Genomic DNA, 13,704 nt, shown 5'->3' with positions numbered 1-13,704 from the left:
AGGCTATTCCCCTCACCCAATATTAGAGGACTTGTTTGAATGTCAGCACTCCTGGAAGTGCAGACTGACTGAAAGGTTCATAGATATGATTATTGAGCTATGGCGACGGGTAGACAAGGTTACCAGTAAATTTGTTTTCAAAGACAGTTGATAATGACCTCCACCATAGGGTATTCATGCAAATGCTTAACTGAAAGTCTTCTATGAACATGAATATAGAGACATCCTCCTAAACGTTTGTTAACTTGTGTCTCTAACTTCTACAGCTCTGACATACAGAGGTGTTGAAGCTTTTGACCTTTCATTCTGTAGGGAACTAAAAAGGTAATGGAAGACAAGAGTTAGCAGGGGAGTGAAATTCATAATTGACATTCTGCTCAGAGAATGTTTCCTGCATGATGATGGCTGAATGTTCTCTGCCATATTAGACACCTGGTTTTCTAGTGTAGTGCAGTCTTTAGCTGTGAGGTAAAACAGTGATGATGGCTGAATGTTCTCTGCCATATTAGACACCTGGTTTTCTAGTGTAGTGCAGTCTTTAGCTGTGAGGTAAAACAGTGATGGTGGCGAGTGATTTGAAAACAGAATTTCCATTTCACATGTCCCTGTAAGTCATTTGACAGACCAATGCCACAGAATGATGCTCATTCCTACTTCTAGACCCATTGTGCTCCAGGTAAAGACTGGCTAAGTGGAAGAACTCAATTATTACCGAGGCCAGATCAACTTGCAGTGCCAGTGACGTGGGCAGCCTTTTAACAAACCGCTCTAAAACAGAGGCAGGTTCACAAAGAGAGGGAGGCTCAGGCAAACTGGCCTGTTCATTATCCGTCTCTAAGAGGAGAGACAACAGCAACCACTTCTATTCTGTTCTGAATCGGGGCATTATGAAGGGAGTGCATGTCACAGTAAGACCTGTGGTTTCTCATGGTCATGGTTCAGTGATGCTGCCCGTCAGGTTCAACACATCACATCATGTAACTGATACCATGTTTTGATTACCAACACTGATTGGGCACTTTGGTCATTAAAGATGCATCTAAAATATGACGTCATCTGACCTGGCAGTGCTGGCACACAAACAGGCAATCTCCCAATCTAAGATGACTATAGGCCTCCAATACAAGGCAGCACAGCAGCCATAGTTAGAGATATTTCAGGATTGAGGCAATGAGGCCATTAATCTACTTCTCCAGAGTCATATGAACTTGTAGATAGCATTTTTATGGCCCTGTGTCCAGTATGAAGGATGTTAGAGGTAGTTTCACGGGCCAATGCTAATTAGCATTAGCACAATGAATATTCTAATCTTTGGTGACTTTAATATTCACATGGAAATGTCCACAGACCCACTCCAAAAGGCTTTCGGCGCCATCATCGACTCAGTGGGTTTTGTCCAACATGTCTCTGGACCCACTCACTGTCACAGTCATACGCTGGACCTAGTTTTGTCCCATGGAATAAATGTTGTGGATCTTAATGTTTTTCCTCATAATCCTGGACTATCGGACGACTATTTTATTACGTTTGCAATTGCAACAAATAATCTGCTCAGACCCCAACCAAGGAACATCAAAAGTTGTGCTATAAATTCAGACAACACAAAGATTCCTTGATGTCCTTCCAGATTCCCTCTGTCTACCCAAGGACGCCAGAGGACAAAAATCAGTTAACCACCTAACTGAGGAACTCAATTTAACCTTGCGCAATACCCTAGATGCAGTTGCACCCCTAAAAACTAAAAACATTTCTCATAAGAAACTAGCTCCCTGGTACACAGAAAATACCCGAGCTCTGAAGCAAGCTTCCAGAAAATTGGAACGGAAATGGCGCCACACCAAACTGGAAGTCTTCCGACTAGCTTGGAAAGACAGTACCGTGCAGTACCGTAGAGCTTACTGCTGCTCGATCATCCTATTTTTCTAACTTAATTGAAGAAAATAAGAACAATCCGAAATTCCTTTTTGATACTGTCGCAAAGCTAACTAAAAAGCAGCATTCCCCAAGAGAGGATGACTTTCACTTTAGCAGTGATAAATTCATGAACTTCTTTGAGGAAAAGATTATGATTATTAGAAAGCAAATTACAGACTCCTCTTTAAATCTGCGTATTCCTTCAAAGCTCAGTTGTCCTGAGTCTGCACAACTCTCCCAGGACCTAGGATCAAGAGAGACACTCAAGTGTTTTAGTACTATATCTCTTGACACAATGAAAATAATCATGGCCTCTAAACCTTCAAGCTGCATACTGGACCCTATTCCAACTAAACTACTGAAAGAGCTGCTTCCTGTGCTTGGCCCTCCTATGTTGAACATAATAAACGGCTCTCTATCCACCGGATGTGTACCAAACTCACTAAAAGTGGCAGTAATAAAGCCTCTCTTGAAAAAGCCAAACCTTGACCCAGAAAATATAAAAAACTATCGGCCTATATCGAATCTTCCATTCCTCTCAAAAATTTTAGAAAAGGCTGTTGCGCAGCAACTTACTGCCTTCCTGAAGAAAAACAATGTATACGAAATGCTTCAGTCTGGTTTTAGACCTCATCATAGCACTGAGACGGCACTTGTGAAGGTGGTAAATGACATTTTAATGGCATCGGACCGAGGCTCTGCATCTGTCCTCGTGCTCCTAGACCTTAGTGCTGCTTTTGATACCATCGATCACCACATTCTTTTGGAGAGATTGGAAACCCAAATTGGTCTCCACGGACAAGTTCTGGCCTGGTTTAGATCTTATCTGTCGGAAAGATATCAGTTTGTCTCTGTGAATGGTTTGTCCTCTGACAAATCAACTGTAAATTTCGGTGTTCCTCAAGGTTCCGTTTTGGGACCACTATTGTTTTCACTATATATTTTACCTCTTGGGGATGTTATTCGAAAACATAATGTTAACTTTCACTGCTATGCGGATGACACACAGCTGTACATTTCAATGAAACATGGTGAAGCCCCAAAATTGCCCTTGCTAGAAGCATGTGTTTCAGACATAAGGAAGTGGATGGCTGCAAACTTTCTACTTTTAAACTCGGACAAAACAGAGATGCTTGTTCTAGGTCCCAAGAAACAAAAGAGATCCTCTGTTGAATCTGACAAATAATCTTAATGGTTGTACAGTCGTCTCAAATAAAACTGTGAAGGACCTCGGCGTTACTCTGGACCCTGATCTCTTTTGAAGAACATATCAAGACCATTTCAAGGACAGCTTTTTTCCATCTACGTAACATTGCAAAAATCAGAAACTTTCTGTCCAAAAATGATGCAGAAAAATTAATCCATGCTTGTGTCACTTCTAGGTTAGACTACTGCAATGCTCTACTTTCCGGCTACCCGGATAAAGCACTAAATAAACTTCAGTTGGTGCTAAATACGGCTGCTAGAATCCTGACTAGAACCCAAAAATTTGATCATATTACTCCAGTGCTAGCCTCTCTACACTGGCTTCCTGTCAAAGCAAGGGCTGATTTCAAGGTTTTACTGCTAACCTACAAAGCATTACATGGGCTTGCTCCTACCTCTCTCTCTGATTTGGTCCTGCCGTACATACCTACACGTACGCTACGGTCACAAGACGCAGGCCTCCTAATTGTCCCTAGAATTTCTAAGCAAACAGCTGGAGGCAGGGCTTTCTCCTATATAGCTCCATTTTTATGGAACGGTCTGCCTACCCATGTCAGAGACGCAAACTCGGTCTCAACCTTTAAGTCCTTACTGAAGACTTATCTCTTCAGTGGGTCATATGATTGAGTGTAGTCTGGCCCAGGAGTGGGAAGGTGAACGGAAAGGCTCTGGAGCAACAAACCGCCCTTGCCGTCTCTGCCTGGCCGGTTCCCCTCTTCCCACTGGGATTCTCTGCCTCTAACCCTATTACAGGGGCTGAGTCACTGGCTTACTGGGGCTCTCTCATGCCGTCCCTGGAAGGGGTGCGTCACCTGAGTGGGTTGATTCACCGATGTGGTCATCCTGTCTGGGTTGGCGCACCCCCTTGGGTTGTGCCATGGCGGAGATCTTTGTGGGCTATACTCAGCCTTGTCTCAGGATGGTAAGTTGGTGGTTGAAGATATCCCTCTAGTGGTGTGGGGGCTGTGCTTTGGCAAAGTGGGTGGCGTTATATCCTTCCTGTTTGGCCCTGTCTGGGGGTGTCCTCGGATGGGGCCACAGTGTCTCCTGACCCCTCCTGTCTCAGCCTCCAGTATTTATGCTGCAGTAGTTAATGTGTCGGGGGGCTAGGGTCAGTTTGTTATATCTGGAGTACCTCTCCTGTCCTATTCGGTGTCCTGTGTGAATCTAAGTGTGCGTTCTCTAATTCTCTCTCTCTCGGAGGAGGACCTGAGCCCTAGGACCATGACCCAGGACTACCTGACATGATGACTCCTTGCTGTCCCCAGTCCACCTGGCCGTGCTGCTGCTCCAGTTTCAACTGTTCTGCCTTATTATTATTCGACCATGCTGGTCATTTATGAACATTTGAACATATTGGCCATGTTCTGTTATAATCTCCACCCGGCACAGCCAGAAGAGGACTGGCCACCCCACATAGCCTGGTTCCTCTCTAGGTTTCTTCCTAGGTTGTTTTTCCTAGCCACCGTGCTTCTACACCTGCATTGCTTGCTGTTTGGGGTTTTAGGCTGGGTTTCTGTACAGCACTTTGAGATATCAGCTGATGTATGAAGGGCTATATAAATAAATTTGATTTGATGATTTGATTTGACTGGAAGTCTATGGGTATTTGCTAGCCTGTTAGCAACTTCTTTGAAACCGCACGCAGAGACATGAAAATATGACTGTGGGAAGTAGATAAAGGGACTTATTGCCAAAATCCTGAAGTTTCCTTTAAATTCATCCTTATACTCTGTTAATTTGAAAGAGAACAAAATGGTGACAATGGAAAGGGCTGTGTGTGACTGTGCATCGGTTCTACCCTGTGGGACATAATTGTATTCGATGTTGGCCTGGACGTCCGTCCATCTCTGCAGAGACCCTTTGGTGCTGTAGCCCTAGGGCCTCGGCTGATGGAGCTGCATAAAACAGACATCCAATTTAACTTAATTTTTTACTGGTATATTTCCGTCACAGACAGAGTTTTTATTCATGCTAAGTTAGCAGCATTCAAATGTACAGTACTTCAATAATCGGCTTGTGGGCGGACCCAGAAAAATAAGCTACTGAAACATGGCATAGTGGGGGTGGGAGGTTGGGATGCAGATTCTGGCAGAGGAGGAGACTGGCAAAGACTCAGTAGCACCATGGAAGGTCCAATATAATCCTGTGGTACTGTGCATAGACAGGCTGCTGATTGTCCAATTCTCCCCCAGTGGGTCAAAGCACCCACCACACATGGCCAAGGCTGTATGCACACACACACACTAACTTTGTAGTACCATAGCTATCCGTCTCAGAGACAGGAAACAGACACAGAATCCTAATCCCATCGAAGAATGACAACAACCATATAAAATCCATATAAAATTGTTGTTTCTCTGTGCTGATTTTCTTGTCATGTGGCCTTGGTCCAGTCAAATATGAATGTGTTCCGTCTATCGGAAGGTTTAAAGAACTGCAGCATTCCCTTCCTGAGGGCAAATAGGGTAGGGATGAAAAGGTCCAAATGTATAGCTCATCCATCCACCATTCGGCAGATCCTGCAAGTAAAGCTCACCGGATGAGAGCTTGTTCCTACGAATAGAAAAAGGGTACTTGGACATGTTTTTGTTTGAAGTGAATGGGAGTTGTAGGATGACACTGCAATCCATGTTATGATGTGTCAAATTGTATGCAAATACCCCTGAGGGAATGGTGCGTTTTCACTTTCTCTCTCCCCATATGGATCTTTCGAAGCCTTATATCACATTTATGAGCCATATAAAACATGTATGGTACATTATATTTCACACACATTTCAGCCCCCTCAGCTCTGTCTCCATGGCCCAGGCTAGCTAAGTGATGGACTATTGTGGTCCAGCCCCCATGCTCTCTCTAAATGACTTATCATGCAGTACTAAATCACTGACAGACAGACCTGGGTTGCATAGCATTACGGAAAACCCACTTAGACAAATAAAGTCTGATGAATGTGACCAAGGGGAGGTTGTGAATGCTTAATAAAAAAAATCTAATACTACTTTCTGCAGCACTTACAGGCTTAAAACACAGTACCAAGGTCAAAGACACCTTAAGAAAGAGCACAAGGACATGCTATTAGGGATGGGCTGCAAGGTTATCTGGTAAGAGATAGGCCTACATGGCTATTTATAAATACAGTTTAAAAGAAGGGGTTATTGTAGGGTAAGGGAAGGCATGGGAGAAGATTACTACCCACATGCACTGCACACTCACACACCAAATTCAAGTGTTTTTAATTAATAGAGAGAGATAAGATGCAGTGTGGCACTGTAATCCTGCAGTGGACTTGCACAGAAAAATAAACTGTCTGGTACCATTCAATAACACTCGATCCCTTCAACCAACAGACATTTGGGCCATAACAGACCTTCCAGAAATAACTACCATATATAGGTACACCATGTCCATTATGGTGATTTAGGTCCGAACATAAGGTCTGCTGGGCAGAACTCACCTTGGTGGTGTCATCATGTGAGCGCTGGTACCGTTTCCAGCGGCATCCATAGATCCCTGTGAGACATGACAAACACAGCTGCCTCTCATAGACCTGCAGGGGTTGGTGCTTCACCATGCTCCTTCAGTCCTGGCACGCCTCCAGACCACTAACATCCCATTGACCAAACTGGAGCCTGCCTGGGAGCGGAACAAGGAAACAGAAACGTCAGTATTGCCTTCAATACATTCTACAAGGAAATATTGTATCCATTAGGACATGACAGGTGTATGGGTGATTAAGTATTTCACTGAGGTGACATTTGAATATCAACAGTCAGCAAGAGAAGAAATTTGAATATCAACATGCCACACGCATATCTAAGCATTTTAATACCAACATATTGCACTGAACTAGAAAGACAAGAAAGTGGTCGTTGAATTAGAATAGATTGCCATAATTAATTATTGTGAGATAATGGTTCAGATTAATTTCACTACCCCTTGGGAGAAAAATCGGCCTACAATTTTGAACATTGCTAAACTTCGATTGAACAATTCCCCCAGAATGAGAGCCTTCTTGATGGATATTTTAGTTATCTTTAGTTAAAAGTCTATCATCAAAGCATAAAAAACATGTTACAATTTAAGTACTTCAGTAAAATAGAACACAGAATAAAGGGACAGACTGCCATGTGGCACATGCCACTGGGCTGGTCCATTTTTAGTCTAGTGGGCCTGTCTAACTTGGTTTTATTGCGCAAACTGATAATTATCTGGCTGGTGATGGAGGCGTCAAGGGGGGGGCTGGGGTTTTAGAAATGCCAGGGCCAAATTCTAATCCCAGTCCACCCCTGCACAGTACAATGACAAGCACCTTCGGTGCTTTGATGCTAAGCCACAAATTTGAATTGCCATTGTCAAGCCCTGTTTCCAATGACAACTGTGACTGTCTCCCGTGGCTTCCATCGATACAAGGTCAGAGCTAAATTACAATCTAATTGAAAGGACTAGGTGCAGAGTGTCTATTGAACATTACATTAAACTACAATGACATTGAATTTGTTGAATATCCCTTTACTCTCAGAGGATCACAGCCTGGCTGGGTTCTACGGCAGAGTAGAGGGCACCAGGACTTTGTCGAATGTGTTTGTGTGTGGTGCCCACTGGGCAGGCAGGGCAGGATCCAGCCTTGGCCTGGGTCTACTCTGACTAATCCCAGATGAATTACTCAGAGAAAGACTAAAGGTCCTGCTGGCTCAGCAGCAACTGATTTCAGTTGCAATAATAACAATAATAATGGCAATAACATTAAGCCAGGGCCTGGCTGGCTCAATAAATGTCACAGTCCTCCTGGGGTATGAAGGAGCATGCTGATCAAGTTAACTCTGAAAAACACATGCTGATTACAATCGGAAAGTGAAACAACCCAGTATCAAGAGCGTAAATAATTGACCTGTACACAAGATTACAACCCAAGATGTGAGTTTAAACTCCAAGTAAACATGATTAACAAAAATTATTACAAATGGAGATTAGAATGCAATATTATCAGCATGTTTCTCAATTGAAGACTGTGCCTGACTTGCTAGTCCTCCCACTGTGCCGGTTTTAAATTGCAGCTATCCTATGGGCCGTCTGTGAGCAGCACTGTGTTTCAGGAGGGATTTGAAATACATGTTAATTACACCCATCAGCATGCAATCAGGGCAGCGTGAGCTCTGCGGCTTTGGACAGCTGTTTATTTGCCTCATCAGAGGGGGTTGTGCTTCCTGTCATAAGTGGAACTGCCGTGAGGAGGGCATGGGGCTCATCAAGACCACTCTGTCACCCCAGCTGGCCCTGTCACCACAGCTCTGTGACCAGACCAGTCAGGCTGAGCACTGTTGTGGAGTTTGACTAGTCCTGGTTGAGGAGCTTCAGGGTGCTGTAGGGTTTAGCTGAGGATCAAACACTGCTGCCTGCCCTGCCTCGCAGAAGCACAGTTATTTGATCATCTGTTTTTTGTCTAAATAAATCACATCAGAGCAGTGGATGGCTTTGTAACGCAAGCACAAACCACAGGCTTATAAAATCTGCTATGGAAACAAACTGCTGTCCAAAGTCTTCATCCTCCCAGGCTGCACTGCTTCCATCAGAATCCTTTGGCTCAGGGATGTAACTATGGGACTATATGCACTTCATATCGAATGAACTGGGGTACTAGTACTTCAAGGGTCTAGTGAGGAATGAATATACACTGTTCAAAAGTTTGGGGTAACTAAGAAATGTCCTTGTTTTTGAACGAAGGCCAGAATCCCAGAGTTGCCTCTACACTGTTGACATTGAGACTGGTGTTTTGCAGGTACTATTTAATGAAGCTGCCAGTTGAGGACTTGTGAGGCGTCTGTTTCTCAAACTAGACACTAACGAACTTGCCCACTTGTTCAGTTGTGCACCGGGGCCTCCCACTCCCCTTTCTATTCTGGTTAGAGCCAGTTTGCACTGTTCTGTGCAGGGAGTAGTACACCGCATTGTACGAGATATTCAGGTTTCTTGGCAATTTATCGCGTGGAATAGCCTTCATTTCTCAGAACAAGAATAGATTGACGAGTTTCAGAAGAAAGTTTGTTTCTTAAGTCCAGTTTTATTGCTTCTTTAAGCAACAGTTTTCAGCTGTGCTAACAATTGCAAAAGGGTTTTTTAATGATCAATTAGCTTTTCAAAATGATGAACTTGGATTAGCTAACACAATGTGCCATTGGAACACAGAAGTGATGGTTGCTGATAATGGCCCTCTGTACGCCTATGTAGATATTTCATAAAAATAAAGAAAATCTGCCGTTTCCAGCTACAATAGTCATTTACAACATTAACAATGTCTACACTGTATTTCTTATCAATTTGATGTTATTTTAAAATTAGCAAAAAAATAAATAAATTGCTTTTCTTTCAAAAACAAGGACATTTCTAAGTGACCCCAAACTTTTGAATGGTTGTGTATTAAAGGGAGTACTGCATAATTAAGTAGGACTGGCTTCTATTCTGTGGCACTATCCTGTGTGTGTATTAATACGGAGAAGAAAGGACTTGGGAGGGTCTTAGTTCCATAGACAGGATGACGACACTGAACTAACCAACTTCAAATGTGAGCTCAAGTAACATGTATAAACTAATTCAAATATAGTCAACAAAACCTTTCATATGATGAGTTTGATCTCCAACATGGGGTCTGGGTGTTGAAGCAGCTGCTTTAACACCCGAGATGTGCAAGGGAAGCATTATGGTCATGTTTCTCACAGCATCAGTACTAGTGATATCAGTCCCTCCTTATTAAAGGCCATATGCATTAACATAATATGCCAATTACTAACCCTCACTGCATGGCACCTTCACAACTAAACATTTCCCACTGGTGTTCAGATACAGTAAATGTTATGGTTGTGTGTATACTGTATTGGATCAGAGTTGAGAGTAAATATAGCCTATGCAGAGTAGAATTTAATTGCAGAGCAATATTGTTCTCATCATATCCAATGTGATCCAATTGCGTAAAAGCATAACTGAAATGTGTATGAAGTGCATTCTTCTCATCACTAAGTTTTCCTGAGCATTATGCAATAATGACCGATTGCCAGTAAAGAAGCCTGGCAGTATACAGTTAGGAGAGTGGGCTGCCCCAACAGAGTCACAGATTGTCTGTGACCGTCTGCTAAACAAGACCAGCTCTTTCTTTACAAAGCACGAGGTTGTCAAACTATTTGTTGCGGACAGTAAATCACGTGTTGCCTTGAATGCCCTCTGTCCTATTATCTGAAAAATAAGATCGAAGGGCGAGGAAGACCTCAAAATGTACATCTTAGATTCTGCTGCCTCATTTCCTCCAATCATAGAGGCAGAGAGAAACAGTCTGCAGGGTAGGAAATGCTTCAGCACTTTTCCCAGGCCAGCAGACAGAGGGGAGAGGGAGACTTCTTTAACCAACAAACAGATTGGAAGGAGACTGAGGCCAAGTAGCACAGGCCTTCAGCATGACCAGATTCCAGGCCACAGCTATTGGGTTGGAGTTAGAGAACACAGTAGACACCTCTCAGACTCTCATAGCTTCTCATTTTAGCTGACCTAACACACTGGAATCAGCTGGAGCTCAAAGATGCAATCGGCTGCTAAACATCACAGCTCACAGTGTCAGTCGGATTCCGAAGGCTGTTTAAGATTACACAAAGTCTATAGACAATTGACCCTTCGCTAAGCCCTGCCCCAGAATTTAGGGCAAACAATCGCAGCACTCCAACGGATAGCAACTTTCGTCAAGTCCGATATCTCGGACAATCTCAAGTTTTAAATCGCATGAAACTGGAAATTAACCAATCCTCTGTTGTTCATGCAATGGAATGGTCAAATGCTTTATATATATATATATATATATATTTTTTTTAAGTGAATGGGTGACAGAAACAAAATGGTACAGTTTGAGGCATATGTGGCAGAAAGTGATAAGAGCGCTGGAGATAATCGTGGGGGCTAGTGGGTCTGGGCAGGTGTGATGTAGTGATGTGTGTATGATGTAGTCGTATGCATGTGTGTTTTGTATCGTTTATAAAAGATGAAATTAGATTTTTATTATAATTGCAGGAAAGCTATAGAAAAACAGTTCTTATAAAATCAATGTTAAAAATGGCTAAACAAATTGTACAGTGCACCAGGAGTACTTGCTACTGTGATTCCTGATGTGCAGAACCTGAGTATTTTTCTAATCCGAAATTGTTACATTGTTTGCTAGCTCAGATGGTTAGCTAGCTCAGTCTCATTGACCCCCAAGCATTGCTAAAGCTAGCTAGCCACTTAATATAACTTGTTTTTTTTCTAAAATGTACGTTAGCTAGCTAAGCTAGCTCCCATGTGCTGTCGCCCTCAGGATATGATTTGAGAACACTAGTTAGCTCCAAAAGTAGTTATAGCTTTGACTGCATGCTGACAGTGACTTAAGAGCCATTCAACATTGTAATGCAGTCCACCACAACATACCCAAGAGTTTCCCGATTAGGAAAGGGTAGTCGGTGTTAAATTGGGTATTAGAAACAGTTTGAGATCAGGGGATTTCGCAAGTGGTTGAATGGGGAATTGGGCTTCCCGGGAAAATGATGTCTGAGGTTTCAACAGTAACCAAGGGGGGCGGGGCTTAGCAAAGGGTCAATTGTTTAGAAGGAGCTCTGAGCTCCAAGCATGGATTCCATTTTTCAATTGATAGACGACTTTGGTCCATTTATTAGTAGCAGGCTTTCTATCATAAGACTACTGTACCTCAAAGGATTTTATTGGCTTTAATAAATCTCTCCTCGTTGCAATTAAAAACCACCACCATCTCCTTGGAGAATTGAGCTATGGCCATCAAGCTCATAGATGAATAGGGGAGGCTTTGGTTAATTAAATGCCCTTTGAGGAGTCCATTTTAACGAGCAGGCTGATAGTGCTCAGATCACAGACGTTTAAAGCAGCTCAATCTCGGGCAGAGTTGATCCATCAGCTGAGTGATGACAGTCTCACCCTGTCACTCAGTGCAACGTCTGCCTTCTGTGATTCATCAACACATTTAATTAACAGATGGTTGGTTTTCATTTGGTCAAATGAGAAACAAGTTACTTCCGAGTCAGTCACTCTCCCACACGGCTCCAAAACGCTGACACAGCTCCTTGTCCCACTCGCTCTAAAACCCTCGCCAGGAACTGTGACGCATATTCATGAGCCAGAGAGCTCACCGCGAGGCGCGGAGTGGCATGCTACGACTGCCTGTTTAGGTGTGTGGGCTCCAGCCTCACTCTGTGCAGAGTTCCATGTGCAGTGGGTGGAAATATTTGGTCTCTCCATTTCCCATCCTGTATTAGACTCTTCAGGCCTAGTAAAAGGCACCCAAGAATACATTAGGGAGTAGATATAGTGGAAGTATTCATGAGTGCCTACACACTCCACATCAACCCACTGAGGTACAAAAGCACCAGCAATGTGGTTTATTTATAATAATATGACAAATTTCTTCAAGGAAACATTCACTATTCTGCATTTAGGCATTCCATTTTGAAATAAAATTTGAACTTTGTCTATAATGGGACCACTTATAATGAAACAAGGGGAATCTCAAAAGGCACACTGAAACTTAGAGTAATTTGCATAAAACAGCAGATTGAGTGACACAGTGGAGAAAGCTATTATGTAGCCCATCCTCTCATATTTCAAATCCTCTTCCTATTTCAGGGGCAATCATTCTAGGTAAACCCTGTTTAGGGAATGTCCTTGTTTTTGTCCAAAATAACATCAAATTGATCAGAAATACAGTGTAGACATTGTTAATGTTGTAAATGACTATTGTAGCTGGAAACAAGAGGTTGACCGATTAATCGGAATGGCCGATTAATTAGGGCAGATTTCAAGTTTTCATAAGAATCAGTAATTGGCATTTTTGGACACCGATCATGTCCGATTTACATTGCACTCCGGGAGGAGACTGCGTGGCAGGCTGACTACTTGTGAGTGCAGCAAGGAGCCAAGGTAAGTTGCTAGCTAGCATTAAACGGATCTTATAAAAAACATTCTTAACATAATCACTAGTTAACTACGAGGTTGATGATATTGATAGTTTATCTAGCGTGTCCTGCGTTGCATATAAATCGATGGGGAAATTGTGTCACTTCTCTTGCGTTCATTGCACGCAGTGTCAGGGTATATGCAACAGTTTGGGCCGCCTGGCTTGTTGCGAAATAATTTGCCAGAGTTTTATGTAATTATGTCATAATATTGAAGGTTGTGCAATGTAACAGGAATATCTACACTTATGGATGCCACCCATTCGATAAAATACGGAACGGTTCTGTATTTCGCTTAAAGAATAAACGTTTTGTTTTCGAAATGATCGTTTCCGGATTTGACCATATTAATGCCCTAAGGCTCGTATTTCTGTGTGTTATATTATAATTAAAGTATATGATTTGATAGAGCAGTTTGACTGAGCGGTGGTAGGCAGCAGCTGGCTCGTAAGCATTCATTCAAACAGCACTTTACTGCGTTTGCCAGCAGCATTGCGCTGTTAATGACTTCAAGCCCATCAACATCCAATAGTCAAAGGTAAATGAAATTCAAATGGTAGAGAGAGAAATAGTCCTATAATAACTACAA

At 42.7% G+C, this 13,704-nt stretch overlaps 1 protein-coding gene across 3 annotated transcripts in view; it reads right to left on the bottom strand.

Moving 5' to 3' along the window:
- Window positions 1-13,704, bottom strand: part of LOC112265662 (glycerophosphodiester phosphodiesterase domain-containing protein 5) — a 72,290-nt gene that overhangs the window by 38,338 nt on the left and 20,248 nt on the right. For all 3 annotated transcript variants that reach the window (XM_024443193.2, XM_024443191.2, XM_024443194.2), the window contains one exon: window positions 6,578-6,756. In XM_024443193.2, coding sequence (XP_024298961.2) covers window positions 6,578-6,694 — 117 coding nt within the window. In that variant the 5' untranslated portion in view covers window positions 6,695-6,756. The remainder of the gene's footprint in view (window positions 1-6,577; window positions 6,757-13,704) is intronic.

The sequence above is a fragment of the Oncorhynchus tshawytscha genome, linkage group LG13 (genome assembly GCF_018296145.1).
Source record: "Oncorhynchus tshawytscha isolate Ot180627B linkage group LG13, Otsh_v2.0, whole genome shotgun sequence".
Taxonomy (NCBI): Eukaryota; Metazoa; Chordata; class Actinopteri; order Salmoniformes; family Salmonidae; genus Oncorhynchus; species Oncorhynchus tshawytscha.
This window is presented reverse-complemented; position numbering and strand designations above follow the sequence as displayed.